At 37.5% G+C, this 21910-nt stretch overlaps 3 protein-coding genes across 16 annotated transcripts in view; all 3 read right to left on the bottom strand.

The window, feature by feature from the left end:
• Positions 1 to 6101, bottom strand: part of LOC124327106 (cytochrome P450 4C1-like) — a 204788-nt gene extending 198687 nt beyond the window's left edge. The window contains exons 1-18 of one of the 4 annotated variants that reach the window (XM_046785990.1): positions 5833 to 6101; positions 5668 to 5770; positions 5510 to 5604; positions 3273 to 5453; positions 3071 to 3213; positions 2799 to 3005; positions 2121 to 2731; positions 1939 to 2048; positions 1772 to 1862; positions 1512 to 1709; positions 1373 to 1439; positions 1183 to 1309; positions 1031 to 1112; positions 855 to 967; positions 727 to 795; positions 495 to 663; positions 249 to 428; positions 2 to 150 (exon numbers count right to left, since the gene is read on the bottom strand). In XM_046785990.1, the coding sequence (XP_046641946.1) occupies positions 131 to 150; positions 249 to 428; positions 495 to 663; positions 727 to 795; positions 855 to 967; positions 1031 to 1112; positions 1183 to 1309; positions 1373 to 1439; positions 1512 to 1709; positions 1772 to 1862; positions 1939 to 2048; positions 2121 to 2313 (1419 nt within the window). In that variant the 5' untranslated portion in view covers positions 2314 to 2731; positions 2799 to 3005; positions 3071 to 3213; ... (2 more) ...; positions 5668 to 5770; positions 5833 to 6101 and the 3' untranslated portion in view covers positions 2 to 130. Of the gene's footprint in view, position 1; positions 151 to 248; positions 429 to 494; positions 664 to 726; positions 796 to 854; positions 968 to 1030; positions 1113 to 1182; positions 1310 to 1372; positions 1440 to 1511; positions 1710 to 1771; positions 1863 to 1938; positions 2049 to 2120; positions 2732 to 2798; positions 3006 to 3070; positions 3214 to 3272; positions 5454 to 5509; positions 5605 to 5667; positions 5771 to 5832 lie in introns of those variants that run through there. The other 3 variants (XM_046785988.1, XM_046785989.1, XM_046785987.1) reach the window with 3 other exon arrangements.
• Positions 6102 to 10877: 4776 nt separating this feature from the next.
• LOC124327117 (protein fem-1 homolog C-like) lies at positions 10878 to 13232 on the bottom strand. 4 transcript variants are annotated; one of them, XM_046786016.1, is made up of 4 exons: positions 13049 to 13232; positions 12884 to 12986; positions 12726 to 12820; positions 10878 to 12669 (listed from the first exon to the last, which is right to left on the bottom strand). In XM_046786016.1, exon 4 carries the CDS (start codon positions 12619 to 12621, stop codon positions 11074 to 11076), a length of 1548 nt encoding a protein of 515 aa, XP_046641972.1. In that variant the 5' UTR covers positions 12622 to 12669; positions 12726 to 12820; positions 12884 to 12986; positions 13049 to 13232; the 3' UTR covers positions 10878 to 11073. The 4 variants fall into 4 exon arrangements, with proteins under 4 accessions (XP_046641972.1, XP_046641973.1, XP_046641974.1 ...); XM_046786017.1 differs by having other exon boundaries at positions 10878 to 12664; XM_046786018.1 differs by having other exon boundaries at positions 12726 to 12787.
• Positions 13233 to 18093: 4861 nt separating this feature from the next.
• The window catches only part of LOC124327116 (protein fem-1 homolog C-like), a 5431-nt gene continuing 1614 nt past the window's right edge, over positions 18094 to 21910 (bottom strand). For 4 of the 8 annotated variants that reach the window (XM_046786009.1, XM_046786011.1, XM_046786014.1 and 1 more), the window contains exon 5: positions 18094 to 18953. In XM_046786009.1, the coding sequence (XP_046641965.1) occupies positions 18290 to 18953 (664 nt within the window). In that variant the 3' untranslated portion in view covers positions 18094 to 18289. Of the gene's footprint in view, positions 19886 to 19941; positions 20037 to 20099; positions 20203 to 20264; positions 20450 to 21910 lie in introns of those variants that run through there. The other 4 variants (XM_046786008.1, XM_046786010.1, XM_046786012.1 and 1 more) reach the window with 4 other exon arrangements.

The raw sequence follows: 21910 nt of genomic DNA, 5'->3' as shown, positions 1-21910 counted from the left end.
CCGTCAATTGGTTTCAGAACGGATTGCATCGACGGAACTGGTTTTGCCGACAGCGGTGACAATGCGAATTTGAAACGACGTAATAAAGTTGATACGATAATTTTGATCTCCATCATTGCAAAGCGCTGGCCTATGGCAACAAAAACAGACCTTCAAAACATTGACACATAACATGACGAGAAAAGAATAAAAACGATCCCGCAGTTCAAATTAAAATAAGGCGAATCTCTGGTTCACGAATAATTTACCAATGCAGTTTCGAGGTCCAGCGCTGAACGGAATATAAGCGTAAGGGTGACGCCCTTGCAATCGATCAGGTAGGAACCGGTCCGGATTGAAAGTCCATGGATCTGGATGTACTCGTGGGTTATGGTGGATGCCATACAACATCAAAATTAAAGTACATCCTGCCGGAATGAGGTATTCTCCTGAAAAATTACCCCCAAAAAAGGATTGGAACTACTTCGCAGGATCGAAAGATGACAGTTCTTTACCGAGCTGGAATTCTTCTTTAACGTATCTCTCAATGTGTGGCGCAGAGCTGTACATTCTTAAACATTCCTTCAAGCAACACTCTAGGTAGACGAATTCAGACAGATCCTGTTGAGAGCACTCACGATCCGATTCCCCGAAAACATTTTGCAATTCAGTCCAAACTCTTTCCTATTTTATATCAAACAAACATTATCGTACTTTGGAAATCATAAAATTGTTTTAAAATGTTACTTGACATTCAGGGTTGGCAGCCATGCAGTATAAGAACCAGGAAACGGCAGAAGCCGTCGTATCGTGACCCTTTGGGAAAATAAGAAATTGTACTGATACATAATTAAACAATCCTCTGTAGCAATTACCTCAAACATGAAGGTATCGATTTCTTCTTGAATTTCTTTATCAGCGAGTCCCACATTAGTTCCATCGCTGCTTTTAGCTCCTAGTAACGTGTCCAAAAGCGGTCGCCGGTTCCCTATTGATCACAATTGTTTTGTTTGTTTAATTAGGCATCAATTTTATTTGACTCATTAATTACCTGGTGCAGTTTCCACATCTTGGCCATCGTCGGCCATTTCATTTTGCATTTTGGCCAGCAATTCTCGTCGATTTTCTATCACCTGGTGAATGAAGTGGGCCAAAAAAGGTATAACCAATTATTGGGAATACTTTTTAAAAATTGAAACTCACATTTCTGGTGAACGAGTGCAAAGTTTTCAACAAACAACTTTGTTCCCGGCCTTGCGGAGTAAATTTAAATATGAAATCGTTAACCAACCAAGGCTTTGAAAACCTTTCCATAATAATCTGATTAATCCTAAATAATTTCGTAATTCATTTCTGGTTTCTGCTCTAATTCCGCTCTAGTTATTCTTCTTACCTGTAAATGGCTTTGACGTATTCTGAACGCTGGTATTGCGCATTCACTGAAACTCCCATTGCGGCCTCTAAAATAAAAACATTTCATAGTCAGACGTTTTTGAATAATATAATTGCAATTTCTAAGAAATATAGCTTACCACAGATAATGTCGAGGGTGCAATTGGCAACGAATGGATAAACATTGATAATGTCATCCTCTTGTTGACTCTGGCGTCGTTTGTCCAATACGTCGCATAATATTAGACTCTGCTTATTGAAAACTTCGATGAAAGTGTACAAGATTTGAAAGTGGAAGGACGGAGTCAACAAGTGTCTCCTCATTTTCCACTTGGCCCCTATAAATAGCCAAACGATTAGAGTCCAAATGTTTATAGAAATGGATGAAAACAAAACTTACCTGTACTTAAAAGAAGCCCGTCGCCCAACCATGGTTCAAAAAATTTATACGTGGCTCCTTTATGCATAAGTTTTTGGCTTTTTAGAATGGGCTATGGGGTAAAAGCAAAAAGAATAAGCCATAATTTTATCTGGTCACATCTTAAACTTTCATGACAATTAAGTTACCTCAAGGAGTTCAGGAGACGAGATGTTAATGGTGCAGATAGAACCCATATAAGTGCAGTATATCTCTCCGTAAGTACGCTGCCAATCGACTTGTAACAATTGAAGTATATCTGTGAAATAAAAAAAGTGACGTAACGACAAAACAGCATTAAATTCAAATGTGCACAATTAAAATTATATACAATCAAATCTCCCCATTAACGGGTATGCGTTGCCCACAATAGGAAAAGGTCGGGGCCCTTGTGGCAATCGATTGATCAAAACGCGAAAGCGCCAGAAGTTGACAACAAATCGTCCAATTGGGATAATCAGTGGAAACAAAAATGAAAGCACAATAACAACAACTGGAGAGCTGTTTTCTAACGGAAGCTCCATTCCTGCCTTTACGAAAAACACATCCGATTATCAACGACGACAAACTGTCAATGGCCCCATTATAAGGAACTTTGATGGTTTTCTTCGTCTTGGAATATTTGATCTTACAGACCCATGAGCTTTAAAAACTGTTAAAAATAAATTCAATTGCCACATGGGAATAATTTACCTCTCCTTCGTTAATACCGACGTTGATTTTTCATCCGAAAAACCCACACGGAAATATTATACAAAATCGAAAGGGAAACATACCATAGGGAAATGTACATACAAATCATCTCCTCATTTTTCTTTTTACAACTTATAGCTTAATGTAAGTATTTGCGCGAAAATTGACTAAAAAGAAAATCGTTAGGTTAAACTTGTTGTTGTTCAACTGGGCTACTATAGTCACATTGCTTATGGAGACACACATAAACTAACAATTAAAAAGCGAGGTTTAATTTATTTGATCACATGGTTTAAAAACTAACATTTCCACCTACCTGAACAAATGATGTCAGAATGGGTAAAATTTTTTGAAGCAGATTAACTCTATTTGTTTCAACTGGGTTTGGAACAGTGGCTTGAAGTGATGTATTGCTGTTAACACTGCAATCTCTTGTGAATCGGACATCTTCAATCAACAACCCCAGTAGCCTCTTGGTATCAGCATTCACTAGTGATGAGGTAAATCTCACTTTATCAATGTGCTGTAAAGGGAAAAAGTTATGAATAACATAAAGACTGTGCAAAAATAAACAGTGTAAATACTTACAAGTACAACAGTGAAATTTAAAATAAATATTTTTTTTTTAATAAGTATTTTGTACAAAAGGTTGAAGTAGGGCGATTTGCCCTAGACGGACTTCGATTTTTAGTTTATGCGTGAAAATTAAATTGAGAGCATACAGTAGAAGACTACAGAAAAAGAAAATTTAGCATCACAATTTTGTTAAACCAAAAATTACGCTTTTTACCGTTTAAAATGGAAAAAAAAAATAATGACAAGAAACAGAATAAACAATAAACTATTGCAGGCTACCCATTTTGTTTATTTACTAAAGTCAGTCCGTCACTTCGTCTGTATTTAAACAGGCCTAATTGCGTTGCGTTGCCAAAGGTACGGAATGTTCCAACCTCCCACTCGAATTAATTCGAATTGAAATCGAAGAGGATAGGAGCGGAAAGGAGAGTGACTTCAAATTAATTGAAAGAAGTAATGGATTTTAAGTTTTAAGGATTATGAAAAATTACTTTAACCTAAGTTCTTCTTCTTCATGGCATGTTCTTTTCGACTTATGAGATTTGTGAAAAAAGTTGAAAACCAAGTGCAAAATGCAAGAAATAGAGCTAAAATATCAGATAATAAGTTATTAACGCGTTTTATTTATCCACGACTCAAGCAAAGGTTGTTATTCGATGCAAACGAAAGCCAATAACAATACGACAAATTTCGTAACGGTAAATGTAGACGCCAAAAAGGAAAACAAATCAATTTAGTATCGAAACGAACTAGTGCTGCAAAACCATAGACTGAACTCTGAAGCGTCATAGGTAAACATTCACAGGGGAGTTGATTCTTTCGCTGCGATGCAAGATAACGGACGAACACCCTGCGAGAAATTGCCTACCAGTCGGCTTAACTCAGCGTCTGGATAGCTCGAAAGAGGTTTTAGACACTCCAATGCTGATTGGCCACTTAGATTGACTTGATCTTGATGGAATCTTCCATCAAAGATAACTCGAACGATGGCAGTGAAGTTTTCAGCACGAGTAGAATACGAAGGATCGTCCCACATACGAGAGGAGAGATGTTCACTTTTTGCCAGCAGATGAAGAGGGCTGCAGCGTTGTTGATCTACAGCGTTGGGATCCGCTCCTGCTTTCAGCAACAACTTGATAAGCTTGAACTCGTTGGGTGTTCCTTGGTGCGACGTGCATGCTCGAAGCAAGAGACTGTTTGGTTTTTGAGATACCCGCTTGAGTTCAAAGATATTTATGTAGAGGGCTAGCTTGCTCTTCAATTGTTGCTTTTCAGCCTTCGATTTCGGAATTGACACCAGTAGTTTGAGAATAACAAGAATCAGCTGTGAAATTTCTTCAAGCTTGTCGGCTTTTGATTTGATCGTATAATCTTTGATTTTGATTTGATCAGTTCGAGCTTTTTTGTGAACTTTCACTTGGTATACGAAAGAGAAAACCAGAGAAGTCATCAAACGGTCGAATGTCAATACTGTAGCCAGTTCAGTTTGAATCCGTTGTGGGTCCCTCAGGGTGTTGAAGAATTCGGTTAAAGTTGACTGAACAACATCTTCCAAGTCGGTTTCATTTTTTACTAATACATCAAAAAATTTTGTTCTCCCAAAGAGCTCAAAAAGCTGGAGGGACATGGCGAAAGCGCGGGGAAGGGGCACATTCCGGTCCCCCCATCCTTGAAGAGCGAATTTGAACACATTGTAGACGATGAATCTATTCGGAAACGAGTCACACTTCTTCGAAATACGTAGACAAGTGAAGATTGCTTGAGTCGCCCAGTGCGTTCGCCTCTGCCGAAGCAATCCTTCCAATTCTTGAACAGTTTGGAATTCAAGTTTTTTCCTCATAGCAAGTTTTTGGGTTTCAGATTGGGGTAGAGTAGGTTTCGGAATGGCATTGCCTTCTCGCAGATTCGTGGCTTTATACCAGCAGCTCCAGCCGTATCTTCGATCACTGAGATTCCCATAAAAAACACACGCAGCGCCGACCAGCTCCAGTACTTCAATGAGCTGCTCTGTATCAGCGTGTTGTGGTAGAATTATACAATCTGGGTTTTTTGTCTTCTCTTCTTTTTTCATGAGGTCGATGTCTGGGTACTTTTTCTTGAGGATATGAAAGATCTGGTCTGAAATAGTGGTGTCAGATAGGGCAGGAATGAATACTAATCTCCACTGTTCACTCAACGGGAAGTTGCCAGTTTGGTCTTGTTCGACAAAATACTTTAAGTAAGCCACATTCTTGTTTTCTACTTCAAGCAGAAGAGAGTCAATCATTTCATTGATCTTCCTTTTCTTAGGGGCATTCAAATGTTCATCACATATAACATCTTCCTCTGCTTTCTTTTTTGATCCCATTTTCTTCTTTGCTTTGGGTTGGTCAGACCCTCTGTAGTCAGTACTGTTCTGAGAAATTTAAAATTTTAGTACATATATAAGGAAGAATTTCATGCGATAAATACCTGCTAGTTTGATTGAACAATAAAACAAATGCCAGCTAGATGGAAGATCAATTGGAAGCAGTCTTCAAATACCGTGGGAAATGTACTTGATTCTCCTAAAAAAATTTACAAAAACCAAGTTATTTTTTATACAAAATTAGGAGAAAAAAAAGGTTTACCTTGTTGATGTTAGAAGAAACATTCAGTAGGAACAAATCCCAGCTAGTGTGGAAGATAAATTGGAAGCAGTCTTCAAAATGGAGGGAAATGAATTTGATTCTTCTACCAATTTTACCAAAACTAGGTTAGTAATAGTACTAAATAATTAGAAAATAGAGGCTTACCGTGTTGAAGTAAGAAGAAAACAATTCTGAAGTAGAACAAGTTAAAACTTTACGAAATTTCAACTAAGATTCTTGAGCTCTGATTGACGATGTCTGCCTGGCACAAGTACGAGAAACTTTCTAACGGTTTTTTTTCCCGGCTCGTCCTGGTGTTGCTGGGCTGCAATACAGCGGAAGTCCCCCTGGTGGCCGAATTTGAATTTTAAATTTTAACCGTTGCCAAATTGTTCCTTATTTAGCAATTTATCCGTTGTTTACTTGTTTTGTTTCACTGTTTTTGTTTCAGAGCTATTGGAGTTTAAGGGAAAATAAAAACATTTTAACTTAATAAAAAATCACTAATAGGGTGGTAGCAAACACGAAAAAAAAGGATAGATGGTGATGGATCAATGGATTCGAGTCTTCGATAATCACAGGTCTGTAAGATTTGAAAAACAATTTTGAAAACTGAACCACAAGGATAGGAATTGACTGAATTTTAAGAAATTTATTTAGAACTATGTTAAAACCCAGAAATAATTTTATTTTATTTGTGTGTCAGAGAAATGTCAGGACGGTCAGGTCAGGACTAGGGTTCTTTAACCGTTTTGGAAATGAAATGGTTTTTGTCTGCTGCGTTTCTATGGTAACCGAGATTCAACCAAATTTTGTAAATCATTCAAATTCAAATAATCTCTTTTAAAACGTTTCCCTAACTATGACAAATGGTATATTAGTCCCAATCTTACAGAGAAATTATACGCTAGCCAATAGGAGCATAGAAATGTTTAAAAAATGGCTATGTCGAAAAACTAATTTTTCTTTCGTTTATTTATTTAAATTTTTTTAGATTAATTTTACTTGTGATTTTGTCTTTATATACGACGGCGAGCATGTCATGATGATTGACAACTGTAGAAAATGGTGTGTCGATATTTTAAAAAGCTATAATACACTTAAAACTTAATTATGTTAGAAAAGTAAAACCCTTAAAGCTAGTGCGACATGCGTTATTGTAGGTGGTTGTCTGAAAGTCGGTGTCGGCGCCTATACACCTTTAAAGCAATACTATGAGCCCTGCAATCAATCAACAAACGATCTAATAATGAACTTTAAATTTTGAAATAAGTATGTAAGCAGCTGCCAATCATCTCCTAATACCAACAAAATTGGCCTTTTTATGGAACTATATTAAGTCGGGTGGGTGAGTCAGTTAAGTATTCGTGAATTGTCACAGAATGACACGGCACTTGTGTTCGATTCTCATGGGAAGCATAACTACTTTCTCACTCGGGTTATTCTTCGGGTTATTAGACATGATAATGATAAAAGATGAGAAGACTTTTCGGCAATCGGCAATTGGCAATTGGTGGCAAATGCTGTCTTGAAACCACAGTGTTTGTCTTAATTATCGTACGGTTTCCGAACAGTTACACTAATACGGAGGCTACACGTAAACAATTGGCTAAAAGTCATGAAATTTCTTCTACATTGGGCGGTCATCTCCTAATTTTTTTTCTTTTTATTCAATTTTTGCGCAAATTATAGCCTAAGAGATTTTAGTTTTTAAAGTTGTAAAAATTTATGAACACATTTTCGGTTTTTTTATTCTACTATTGGAGATTTGGAATGTACATAAATGTCAGAGTGAAACATAAATTTGATCTCAAGCGCGTTACCTTTTCTTTAATTGAAACAAAATCGAACAAAATAGTATTATAGGACTTAATTTGGGCGAGAATGCGGCACCAATTTCTACCCGAGGTACCCTACATCCGTAGAGAAAAATCGAAACGCATTCAAATATGATTTTATATTCATGTCCCATGTGAAATAGAGACCAGTATTGACTGCAAATTGCTTACAGTGAGGAATTTCTATATTGGGAAACAGAAAACGCGCTGCGTCCTGTATAATACAACTATTTCCAGTTTCTGACGACTATTTAGTGAAAATGAATACCAATTCGTTCAAGAATATCTTTTCCTTTCAAACGCAGTTCAACTACATAAAAATGACATTTTAAGCATAAAAAGGAAATTGAACACCATCTCCTGTTAAAGTGATTTTACTCCAGAATGATGCCAACAAACCCCTTTGGACAAAAACTGGTATTGAAGCAAGAAAGTGTAAATATTTCCAATCACAATTTTTTAAGTGAGTTGCAAGTGATCCACAACAGCCGACGCATGCAGACAATTATACTCATTCAGACAATTTTTCTTTCCAACGTGCAACATCAAATTGGGGTAATTTTCGCAGTCGTAATTTGTTATTTCGTGAAAAAATATTTCTTCGATGTTCGATTCGCCTGAAAATTCGAATTCCGGAAAGTGGAAATCGCCTTTTGCTAAAGATACGAAAAGGCCAGTGACTCCATTAGAAACTGATCATACCAAACGAAATCAAGTCATGAAAACCTTTTACCTTTAAGGATAAAATTTGCATTAGTCCAATCCATTGCCAAATCGGTCCAAGTTAGCTCCATCTCTTCAGTGGTATTATAAGGATCAAGTGATGTGTGGAGTAGTAGAGTTAATTGTTGAACAGACAACGTAAACTGGACCGTGGAGGAGTAGACGAATTTTATCCCAAAAAGGCAAAGCTGGACTAGGATCCTAGTCGTAGGGAAAACGTAAATTTAATGTTTATTATTATTATTATTATTTCTAATTAATTTTTACCTTTTGAAGGAGGTGAAACGAAATCCCATGCTAGATTGCATTAGGCTATCACGGGCTCCCAACAAGCACCGTAGGCCAGACGCCAGCTCTCAGCGCCACAAGAAAAATCATGGTAAAATTTCATCGATGACATGTTGCGCGGACTGCACAACACCACAGCGTAATAAAATCTATTTCTTCATCAGGCCACGGGCTGTCAGGATCCATCTCCTGGATATTGCGGACGACATTGGCGTAACCGTGGAAAGATGGATCGGCTAAAGCCATCAAATCAACTTGCTCCATTTCCCATCGGAACAGAGCCGTTCTCATCGGCCTCGCCTCGTACATGCGTTGCGCTCGCTGAACAAATATCTCAACATTTCGGCCTCCCAGATTTGTATAAAGCTCATCAATTTTACCCTATGAACGAAACTGTTATTAGCTGAAACTAGTGCAGGTTTATTAGGAGACTTACTTGCGTCAGAAGTGGGTGCGTTCTTCGGAGTTCTTCACTTTTAGCGTTCAACATACGCTTACGTTTGAGACTCTCACGAAATTAATCTTCGCGCAGTTCGTAGTTATCACGGAGCTTGACCTCAAATGGGTCGTCACAGAGCACCATAGAAAATAGTGCAACTGACAGACGAACGTCACGATAAAGTGGCTCTATTTGTCCAGGAAGCCGAGGCTTTTTGTGCAGCGATTTTAGCCACTCACCATCTCCTGTTGGCAGGCTTCGGAAAACTGGTAACGGTAGGGGAAGCAAACGCGCAAATGGACAATGCTGACCAGCCCACATTTGTTTGTGGATTGTGGCAGCCTTTATTATGTGATGTAATCAAAGTTAAATAACCGTTTTCACGAAGGAAAAATCACATTTTACGAAAATAGTTACCTCGCAATCGAAACTGATTCTTTCTTGTTTGAGATCAAGATCGTTATCAGCTAGCTTCCAATTTAATCCTTCAGCTTCAATGATGGAATGATCGTCGAATAGTAATGCGCAGCGTGGCAAATTCAACTCGAAACTAGTTCTTGGATGACCTTAATTTGAACAATTAAGAATACGCAACACAATAATTATTCAATTACACTTACCGTGATGGCCGGTAAAACTGGGTCAACGAGAATTTCTGTTTGAACTCCAACTGAAAATTCTGCTAAACACGGCTCCAAGTTTTCGTTCGTGATTCGGCAAATTGTGATTGCTGGTTGACCTTTCCATCTCTAGATTGATATAGTGTTAAATTAGTTAAGGTGATTTGGTAGTACTACAAAGAAAAATAGCTTTCAGTAGAAGCTACGGTCTGAAGAAGTTGACATGAAAACACATCTATCAGACAACAGAGTGCAATATCTGTGAGCGTGGTAAAATGCTTCCGTCTAAACTCAGATTGTTAACAGAAGCATGGACCAACTTGTTGTTCAACTGGGCTACTATAGTCACATTGCTTATGGAGACACACATAAACTAACAATTAAAAAGCGAGGTTTAATTTATTTGATCACATGGTTCAAAACTAACATTTCCACCTACCTGAACAAATGATGTCAGAATGGGTAAAATTTTTTCAAGCAGATTAACTCTATTTGTTTCAACTGGGTTTGGAACAGTGGCTTGAAGTGATGTATTGCTGTTAACACTGCAATCTCTTGTGAATCGGACATCTTCAATCAACAACCCCAGTAGCCTCTTGGTATCAGCATTCACTAGTGATGAGGTAAATCTCACTTTATCAATGTGCTGTAAAGGGAAAAAGTTATGAATAACATAAAGACTGTGCAAAAATAAACAGTGTAAATACTTACAAGTACAACAGTGAAATTTAAAATAAATATTTTTTTTTTAATAAGTATTTTGTACAAAAGGTTGAAGTAGGGCGATTTGCCCTAGACGGACTTCGATTTTTAGTTTATGCGTGAAAATTAAATTGAGAGCATACAGTAGAAGACTACAGAAAAAGAAAATTTAGCATCACAATTTTGTTAAACCAAAAATTACGCTTTTTACCGTTTAAAATGGAAAAAAAAAATAATGACAAGAAACAGAATAAACAATAAACTATTGCAGGCTACCCATTTTGTTTATTTACTAAAGTCAGTCCGTCACTTCGTCTGTATTTAAACAGGCCTAATTGCGTTGCGTTGCCAAAGGTACGGAATGTTCCAACCTCCCACTCGAATTAATTCGAATTGAAATCGAAGAGGATAGGAGCGGAAAGGAGAGTGACTTCAAATTAATTGAAAGAAGTAATGGATTTTAAGTTTTAAGGATTATGAAAAATTACTTTAACCTAAGTTCTTCTTCTTCATGGCATGTTCTTTTCGACTTATGAGATTTGTGAAAAAAGTTGAAAACCAAGTGCAAAATGCAAGAAATAGAGCTAAAATATCAGATAATAAGTTATTAACGCGTTTTATTTATCCACGACTCAAGCAAAGGTTGTTATTCGATGCAAACGAAAGCCAATAACAATACGACAAATTTCGTAACGGTAAATGTAGACGCCAAAAAGGAAAACAAATCAATTTAGTATCGAAACGAACTAGTGCTGCAAAACCATAGACTGAACTCTGAAGCGTCATAGGTAAACATTCACAGGGGAGTTGATTCTTTCGCTGCGATGCAAGATAACGGACGAACACCCTGCGAGAAATTGCCTACCAGTCGGCTTAACTCAGCGTCTGGATAGCTCGAAAGAGGTTTTAGACACTCCAATGCTGATTGGCCACTTAGATTGACTTGATCTTGATGGAATCTTCCATCAAAGATAACTCGAACGATGGCAGTGAAGTTTTCAGCACGAGTAGAATACGAAGGATCGTCCCACATACGAGAGGAGAGATGTTCACTTTTTGCCAGCAGATGAAGAGGGCTGCAGCGTTGTTGATCTACAGCGTTGGGATCCGCTCCTGCTTTCAGCAACAACTTGATAAGCTTGAACTCGTTGGGTGTTCCTTGGTGCGACGTGCATGCTCGAAGCAAGAGACTGTTTGGTTTTTGAGATACCCGCTTGAGTTCAAAGATATTTATGTAGAGGGCTAGCTTGCTCTTCAATTGTTGCTTTTCAGCCTTCGATTTCGGAATTGACACCAGTAGTTTGAGAATAACAAGAATCAGCTGTGAAATTTCTTCAAGCTTGTCGGCTTTTGATTTGATCGTATAATCTTTGATTTTGATTTGATCAGTTCGAGCTTTTTTGTGAACTTTCACTTGGTATACGAAAGAGAAAACCAGAGAAGTCATCAAACGGTCGAATGTCAATACTGTAGCCAGTTCAGTTTGAATCCGTTGTGGGTCCCTCAGGGTGTTGAAGAATTCGGTTAAAGTTGACTGAACAACATCTTCCAAGTCGGTTTCATTTTTTACTAATACATCAAAAAATTTTGTTCTCCCAAAGAGCTCAAAAAGCTGGAGGGACATGGCGAAAGCGCGGGGAAGGGGCACATTCCGGTCCCCCCATCCTTGAAGAGCGAATTTGAACACATTGTAGACGATGAATCTATTCGGAAACGAGTCACACTTCTTCGAAATACGTAGACAAGTGAAGATTGCTTGAGTCGCCCAGTGCGTTCGCCTCTGCCGAAGCAATCCTTCCAATTCTTGAACAGTTTGGAATTCAAGTTTTTTCCTCATAGCAAGTTTTTGGGTTTCAGATTGGGGTAGAGTAGGTTTCGGAATGGCATTGCCTTCTCGCAGATTCGTGGCTTTATACCAGCAGCTCCAGCCGTATCTTCGATCACTGAGATTCCCATAAAAAACACACGCAGCGCCGACCAGCTCCAGTACTTCAATGAGCTGCTCTGTATCAGCGTGTTGTGGTAGAATTATACAATCTGGGTTTTTTGTCTTCTCTTCTTTTTTCATGAGGTCGATGTCTGGGTACTTTTTCTTGAGGATATGAAAGATCTGGTCTGAAATAGTGGTGTCAGATAGGGCAGGAATGAATACTAATCTCCACTGTTCACTCAACGGGAAGTTGCCAGTTTGGTCTTGTTCGACAAAATACTTTAAGTAAGCCACATTCTTGTTTTCTACTTCAAGCAGAAGAGAGTCAATCATTTCATTGATCTTCCTTTTCTTAGGGGCATTCAAATGTTCATCACATATAACATCTTCCTCTGCTTTCTTTTTTGATCCCATTTTCTTCTTTGCTTTGGGTTGGTCAGACCCTCTGTAGTCAGTACTGTTCTGAGAAATTTAAAATTTTAGTACATATATAAGGAAGAATTTCATGCGATAAATACCTGCTAGTTTGATTGAACAATAAAACAAATGCCAGCTAGATGGAAGATCAATTGGAAGCAGTCTTCAAATACCGTGGGAAATGTACTTGATTCTCCTAAAAAAATTTACAAAAACCAAGTTATTTTTTATACAAAATTAGGAGAAAAAAAAGGTTTACCTTGTTGATGTTAGAAGAAACATTCAGTAGGAACAAATCCCAGCTAGTGTGGAAGATAAATTGGAAGCAGTCTTCAAAATGGAGGGAAATGAATTTGATTCTTCTACCAATTTTACCAAAACTAGGTTAGTAATAGTACTAAATAATTAGAAAATAGAGGCTTACCGTGTTGAAGTAAGAAGAAAACAATTCTGAAGTAGAACAAGTTAAAACTTTACGAAATTTCAACTAAGATTCTTGAGCTCTGATTGACGATGTCTGCCTGGCACAAGTACGAGAAACTTTCTAACGGTTTTTTTTCCCGGCTCGTCCTGGTGTTGCTGGGCTGCAATACAGCGGAAGTCCCCCTGGTGGCCGAATTTGAATTTTAAATTTTAACCGTTGCCAAATTGTTCCTTATTTAGCAATTTATCCGTTGTTTACTTGTTTTGTTTCACTGTTTTTGTTTCAGAGCTATTGGAGTTTAAGGGAAAATAAAAACATTTTAACTTAATAAAAAATCACTAATAGGGTGGTAGCAAACACGAAAAAAAAGGATAGATGGTGATGGATCAATGGATTCGAGTCTTCGATAATCACAGGTCTGTAAGATTTGAAAAACAATTTTGAAAACTGAACCACAAGGATAGGAATTGACTGAATTTTAAGAAATTTATTTAGAACTATGTTAAAACCCAGAAATAATTTTATTTTATTTGTGTGTCAGAGAAATGTCAGGACGGTCAGGTCAGGACTAGGGTTCTTTAACCGTTTTGGAAATGAAATGGTTTTTGTCTGCTGCGTTTCTATGGTAACCGAGATTCAACCAAATTTTGTAAATCATTCAAATTCAAATAATCTCTTTTAAAACGTTTCCCTAACTATGACAAATGGTATATTAGTCCCAATCTTACAGAGAAATTATACGCTAGCCAATAGGAGCATAGAAATGTTTAAAAAATGGCTATGTCGAAAAACTAATTTTTCTTTCGTTTATTTATTTAAATTTTTTTAGATTAATTTTACTTGTGATTTTGTCTTTATATACGACGGCGAGCATGTCATGATGATTGACAACTGTAGAAAATGGTGTGTCGATATTTTAAAAAGCTATAATACACTTAAAACTTAATTATGTTAGAAAAGTAAAACCCTTAAAGCTAGTGCGACATGCGTTATTGTAGGTGGTTGTCTGAAAGTCGGTGTCGGCGCCTATACACCTTTAAAGCAATACTATGAGCCCTGCAATCAATCAACAAACGATCTAATAATGAACTTTAAATTTTGAAATAAGTATGTAAGCAGCTGCCAATCATCTCCTAATACCAACAAAATTGGCCTTTTTATGGAACTATATTAAGTCGGGTGGGTGAGTCAGTTAAGTATTCGTGAATTGTCACAGAATGACACGGCACTTGTGTTCGATTCTCATGGGAAGCATAACTACTTTCTCACTCGGGTTATTCTTCGGGTTATTAGACATGATAATGATAAAAGATGAGAAGACTTTTCGGCAATCGGCAATTGGCAATTGGTGGCAAATGCTGTCTTGAAACCACAGTGTTTGTCTTAATTATCGTACGGTTTCCGAACAGTTACACTAATACGGAGGCTACACGTAAACAATTGGCTAAAAGTCATGAAATTTCTTCTACATTGGGCGGTCATCTCCTAATTTTTTTTCTTTTTATTCAATTTTTGCGCAAATTATAGCCTAAGAGATTTTAGTTTTTAAAGTTGTAAAAATTTATGAACACATTTTCGGTTTTTTTATTCTACTATTGGAGATTTGGAATGTACATAAATGTCAGAGTGAAACATAAATTTGATCTCAAGCGCGTTACCTTTTCTTTAATTGAAACAAAATCGAACAAAATAGTATTATAGGACTTAATTTGGGCGAGAATGCGGCACCAATTTCTACCCGAGGTACCCTACATCCGTAGAGAAAAATCGAAACGCATTCAAATATGATTTTATATTCATGTCCCATGTGAAATAGAGACCAGTATTGACTGCAAATTGCTTACAGTGAGGAATTTCTATATTGGGAAACAGAAAACGCGCTGCGTCCTGTATAATACAACTATTTCCAGTTTCTGACGACTATTTAGTGAAAATGAATACCAATTCGTTCAAGAATATCTTTTCCTTTCAAACGCAGTTCAACTACATAAAAATGACATTTTAAGCATAAAAAGGAAATTGAACACCATCTCCTGTTAAAGTGATTTTACTCCAGAATGATGCCAACAAACCCCTTTGGACAAAAACTGGTATTGAAGCAAGAAAGTGTAAATATTTCCAATCACAATTTTTTAAGTGAGTTGCAAGTGATCCACAACAGCCGACGCATGCAGACAATTATACTCATTCAGACAATTTTTCTTTCCAACGTGCAACATCAAATTGGGGTAATTTTCGCAGTCGTAATTTGTTATTTCGTGAAAAAATATTTCTTCGATGTTCGATTCGCCTGAAAATTCGAATTCCGGAAAGTGGAAATCGCCTTTTGCTAAAGATACGAAAAGGCCAGTGACTCCATTAGAAACTGATCATACCAAACGAAATCAAGTCATGAAAACCTTTTACCTTTAAGGATAAAATTTGCATTAGTCCAATCCATTGCCAAATCGGTCCAAGTTAGCTCCATCTCTTCAGTGGTATTATAAGGATCAAGTGATGTGTGGAGTAGTAGAGTTAATTGTTGAACAGACAACGTAAACTGGACCGTGGAGGAGTAGACGAATTTTATCCCAAAAAGGCAAAGCTGGACTAGGATCCTAGTCGTAGGGAAAACGTAAATTTAATGTTTATTATTATTATTATTATTTCTAATTAATTTTTACCTTTTGAAGGAGGTGAAACGAAATCCCATGCTAGATTGCATTAGGCTATCACGGGCTCCCAACAAGCACCGTAGGCCAGACGCCAGCTCTCAGCGCCACAAGAAAAATCATGGTAAAATTTCATCGATGACATGTTGCGCGGACTGCACAACACCACAGCGTAATAAAATCTATTTCTTCATCAGGCCACGGGCTGTCAGGATCCATCTCCTGGATATTGCGGACGACATTGGCGTAACCGTGGAAAGATGGATCGGCTAAAGCCATCAAATCAACTTGCTCCATTTCCCATCGGAACAGAGCCGTTCTCATCGGCCTCGCCTCGTACATGCGTTGCGCTCGCTGAACAAATATCTCAACATTTCGGCCTCCCAGATTTGTATAAAGCTCATCAATTTTACCCTATGAACGAAACTGTTATTAGCTGAAACTAGTGCAGGTTTATTAGGAGACTTACTTGCGTCAGAAGTGGGTGCGTTCTTCGGAGTTCTTCACTTTTAGCGTTCAACATACGCTTACGTTTGAGACTCTCACGAAATTAATCTTCGCGCAGTTCGTAGTTATCACGGAGCTTGACCTCAAATGGGTCGTCACAGAGCACCATAGAAAATAGTGCAACTGACAGACGAACGTCACGATAAAGTGGCTCTATTTGTCCAGGAAGCCGAGGCTTTTTGTGCAGCGATTTTAGCCACTCACCATCTCCTGTTGGCAGGCTTCGGAAAACTGGTAACGGTAGGGGAAGCAAACGCGCAAATGGACAATGCTGACCAGCCCACATTTGTTTGTGGATTGTGGCAGCCTTTATTATGTGATGTAATCAAAGTTAAATAACCGTTTTCACGAAGGAAAAATCACATTTTACGAAAATAGTTACCTCGCAATCGAAACTGATTCTTTCTTGTTTGAGATCAAGATCGTTATCAGCTAGCTTCCAATTTAATCCTTCAGCTTCAATGATGGAATGATCGTCGAATAGTAATGCGCAGCGTGGCAAATTCAACTCGAAACTAGTTCTTGGATGACCTTAATTTGAACAATTAAGAATACGCAACACAATAATTATTCAATTACACTTACCGTGATGGCCGGTAAAACTGGGTCAACGAGAATTTCTGTTTGAACTCCAACTGAAAATTCTGCTAAACACGGCTCCAAGTTTTCGTTCGTGATTCGGCAAATTGTGATTGCTGGTTGACCTTTCCATCTCTAGATTGATATAGTGTTAAATTAGTTAAGGTGATTTGGTAGTACTACAAAGAAAAATAGCTTTCAGTAGAAGCTACGGTCTGAAGAAGTTGACATGAAAACACATCTATCAGACAACAGAGTGCAATATCTGTGAGCGTGGTAAAATGCTTCCGTCTAAACTCAGATTGTTAACAGAAGCATGGACCAACTTGTTGTTCAACTGGGCTACTATAGTCACATTGCTTATGGAGACACACATAAACTAACAATTAAAAAGCGAGGTTTAATTTATTTGATCACATGGTTCAAAACTAACATTTCCACCTACCTGAACAAATGATGTCAGAATGGGTAAAATTTTTTCAAGCAGATTAACTCTATTTGTTTCAACTGGGTTTGGAACAGTGGCTTGAAGTGATGTATTGCTGTTAACACTGCAATCTCTTGTGAATCGGACATCTTCAATCAACAACCCCAGTAGCCTCTTGGTATCAGCATTCACTAGTGATGAGGTAAATCTCACTTTATCAATGTGCTGTAAAGGGAAAAAGTTATGAATAACATAAAGACTGTGCAAAAATAAACAGTGTAAATACTTACAAGTACAACAGTGAAATTTAAAATAAATATTTTTTTTTTAATAAGTATTTTGTACAAAAGGTTGAAGTAGGGCGATTTGCCCTAGACGGACTTCGATTTTTAGTTTATGCGTGAAAATTAAATTGAGAGCATACAGTAGAAGACTACAGAAAAAGAAAATTTAGCATCACAATTTTGTTAAACCAAAAATTACGCTTTTTACCGTTTAAAATGGAAAAAAAAAATAATGACAAGAAACAGAATAAACAATAAACTATTGCAGGCTACCCATTTTGTTTATTTACTAAAGTCAGTCCGTCACTTCGTCTGTATTTAAACAGGCCTAATTGCGTTGCGTTGCCAAAGGTACGGAATGTTCCAACCTCCCACTCGAATTAATTCGAATTGAAATCGAAGAGGATAGGAGCGGAAAGGAGAGTGACTTCAAATTAATTGAAAGAAGTAATGGATTTTAAGTTTTAAGGATTATGAAAAATTACTTTAACCTAAGTTCTTCTTCTTCATGGCATGTTCTTTTCGACTTATGAGATTTGTGAAAAAAGTTGAAAACCAAGTGCAAAATGCAAGAAATAGAGCTAAAATATCAGATAATAAGTTATTAACGCGTTTTATTTATCCACGACTCAAGCAAAGGTTGTTATTCGATGCAAACGAAAGCCAATAACAATACGACAAATTTCGTAACGGTAAATGTAGACGCCAAAAAGGAAAACAAATCAATTTAGTATCGAAACGAACTAGTGCTGCAAAACCATAGACTGAACTCTGAAGCGTCATAGGTAAACATTCACAGGGGAGTTGATTCTTTCGCTGCGATGCAAGATAACGGACGAACACCCTGCGAGAAATTGCCTACCAGTCGGCTTAACTCAGCGTCTGGATAGCTCGAAAGAGGTTTTAGACACTCCAATGCTGATTGGCCACTTAGATTGACTTGATCTTGATGGAATCTTCCATCAAAGATAACTCGAACGATGGCAGTGAAGTTTTCAGCACGAGTAGAATACGAAGGATCGTCCCACATACGAGAGGAGAGATGTTCACTTTTTGCCAGCAGATGAAGAGGGCTGCAGCGTTGTTGATCTACAGCGTTGGGATCCGCTCCTGCTTTCAGCAACAACTTGATAAGCTTGAACTCGTTGGGTGTTCCTTGGTGCGACGTGCATGCTCGAAGCAAGAGACTGTTTGGTTTTTGAGATACCCGCTTGAGTTCAAAGATATTTATGTAGAGGGCTAGCTTGCTCTTCAATTGTTGCTTTTCAGCCTTCGATTTCGGAATTGACACCAGTAGTTTGAGAATAACAAGAATCAGCTGTGAAATTTCTTCAAGCTTGTCGGCTTTTGATTTGATCGTATAATCTTTGATTTTGATTTCATCAGTTCGAGCTTTTTTGTGAACTTTCACTTGGTATACGAAAGAGAAAACCAGAGAAGTCATCAAACGGTCGAATGTCAATACTGTAGCCAGTTCAGTTTGAATCCGTTGTGGGTCCCTCAGGGTGTTGAAGAATTCGGTTAAAGTTGACTGAACAACATCTTCCAAGTCGGTTTCATTTTTTACTAATACATCAAAAAATTTTGTTCTCCCAAAGAGCTCAAAAAGCTGGAGGGACATGGCGAAAGCGCGGGGAAGGGGCACATTCCGGTCCCCCCATCCTTGAAGAGCGAATTTGAACACATTGTAGACGATGAATCTATTCGGAAACGAGTCACACTTCTTCGAAATACGTAGACAAGTGAAGATTGCTTGAGTCGCCCAGTGCGTTCGCCTCTGCCGAAGCAATCCTTCCAATTCTTGAACAGTTTGGAATTCAAGTTTTTTCCTCATAGCAAGTTTTTGGGTTTCAGATTGGGGTAGAGTAGGTTTCGGAATGGCATTGCCTTCTCGCAGATTCGTGGCTTTATACCAGCAGCTCCAGCCGTATCTTCGATCACTGAGATTCCCATAAAAAACACACGCAGCGCCGACCAGCTCCAGTACTTCAATGAGCTGCTCTGTATCAGCGTGTTGTGGTAGAATTATACAATCTGGGTTTTTTGTCTTCTCTTCTTTTTTCATGAGGTCGATGTCTGGGTACTTTTTCTTGAGGATATGAAAGATCTGGTCTGAAATAGTGGTGTCAGATAGGGCAGGAATGAATACTAATCTCCACTGTTCACTCAACGGGAAGTTGCCAGTTTGGTCTTGTTCGACAAAATACTTTAAGTAAGCCACATTCTTGTTTTCTACTTCAAGCAGAAGAGAGTCAATCATTTCATTGATCTTCCTTTTCTTAGGGGCATTCAAATGTTCATCACATATAACATCTTCCTCTGCTTTCTTTTTTGATCCCATTTTCTTCTTTGCTTTGGGTTGGTCAGACCCTCTGTAGTCAGTACTGTTCTGAGAAATTTAAAATTTTAGTACATATATAAGGAAGAATTTCATGCGATAAATACCTGCTAGTTTGATTGAACAATAAAACAAATGCCAGCTAGATGGAAGATCAATTGGAAGCAGTCTTCAAATACCGTGGGAAATGTACTTGATTCTCCTAAAAAAATTTACAAAAACCAAGTTATTTTTTATACAAAATTAGGAGAAAAAAAAGGTTTACCTTGTTGATGTTAGAAGAAACATTCAGTAGGAACAAATCCCAGCTAGTGTGGAAGATAAATTGGAAGCAGTCTTCAAAATGGAGGGAAATGAATTTGATTCTTCTACCAATTTTACCAAAACTAGGTTAGTAATAGTACTAAATAATTAGAAAATAGAGGCTTACCGTGTTGAAGTAAGAAGAAAACAATTCTGAAGTAGAACAAGTTAAAACTTTACGAAATTTCAACTAAGATTCTTGAGCTCTGATTGACGATGTCTGCCTGGCACAAGTACGAGAAACTTTCTAACGGTTTTTTTTCCCGGCTCGTCCTGGTGTTGCTGGGCTGCAATACAGCGGAAGTCCCCCTGGTGGCCGAATTTGAATTTTAAATTTTAACCGTTGCCAAATTGTTCCTTATTTAGCAATTTATCCGTTGTTTACTTGTTTTGTTTCACTGTTTTTGTTTCAGAGCTATTGGAGTTTAAGGGAAAATAAAAACATTTTAACTTAATAAAAAATCACTAATAGGGTGGTAGCAAACACGAAAAAAAAGGATAGATGGTGATGGATCAATGGATTCGAGTCTTCGATAATCACAGGTCTGTAAGATTTGAAAAACAATTTTGAAAACTGAACCACAAGGATAGGAATTGACTGAATTTTAAGAAATTTATTTAGAACTATGTTAAAACCCAGAAATAATTTTATTTTATTTGTGTGTCAGAGAAATGTCAGGACGGTCAGGTCAGGACTAGGGTTCTTTAACCGTTTTGGAAATGAAATGGTTTTTGTCTGCTGCGTTTCTATGGTAACCGAGATTCAACCAAATTTTGTAAATCATTCAAATTCAAATAATCTCTTTTAAAACGTTTCCCTAACTATGACAAATGGTATATTAGTCCCAATCTTACAGAGAAATTATACGCTAGCCAATAGGAGCATAGAAATGTTTAAAAAATGGCTATGTCGAAAAACTAATTTTTCTTTCGTTTATTTATTTAAATTTTTTTAGATTAATTTTACTTGTGATTTTGTCTTTATATACGACGGCGAGCATGTCATGATGATTGACAACTGTAGAAAATGGTGTGTCGATATTTTAAAAAGCTATAATACACTTAAAACTTAATTATGTTAGAAAAGTAAAACCCTTAAAGCTAGTGCGACATGCGTTATTGTAGGTGGTTGTCTGAAAGTCGGTGTCGGCGCCTATACACCTTTAAAGCAATACTATGAGCCCTGCAATCAATCAACAAACGATCTAATAATGAACTTTAAATTTTGAAATAAGTATGTAAGCAGCTGCCAATCATCTCCTAATACCAACAAAATTGGCCTTTTTATGGAACTATATTAAGTCGGGTGGGTGAGTCAGTTAAGTATTCGTGAATTGTCACAGAATGACACGGCACTTGTGTTCGATTCTCATGGGAAGCATAACTACTTTCTCACTCGGGTTATTCTTCGGGTTATTAGACATGATAATGATAAAAGATGAGAAGACTTTTCGGCAATCGGCAATTGGCAATTGGTGGCAAATGCTGTCTTGAAACCACAGTGTTTGTCTTAATTATCGTACGGTTTCCGAACAGTTACACTAATACGGAGGCTACACGTAAACAATTGGCTAAAAGTCATGAAATTTCTTCTACATTGGGCGGTCATCTCCTAATTTTTTTTCTTTTTATTCAATTTTTGCGCAAATTATAGCCTAAGAGATTTTAGTTTTTAAAGTTGTAAAAATTTATGAACACATTTTCGGTTTTTTTATTCTACTATTGGAGATTTGGAATGTACATAAATGTCAGAGTGAAACATAAATTTGATCT

This window comes from Daphnia pulicaria, chromosome 2 (assembly GCF_021234035.1).
Source record: "Daphnia pulicaria isolate SC F1-1A chromosome 2, SC_F0-13Bv2, whole genome shotgun sequence".
NCBI classification, from domain to species: domain Eukaryota; kingdom Metazoa; phylum Arthropoda; class Branchiopoda; order Diplostraca; family Daphniidae; genus Daphnia; species Daphnia pulicaria.
Note: the sequence above shows the minus strand (reverse complement) of the source record. Positions and strands in the feature narration are given on the sequence as shown.

Coding starts and splice junctions, on each gene's coding strand:
- LOC124327117 (XM_046786016.1), bottom strand. CDS start 12,621: ATGGGATCAAAAAAGAAAGCAGAGGAAGATGTTATATGTGATGAACAT.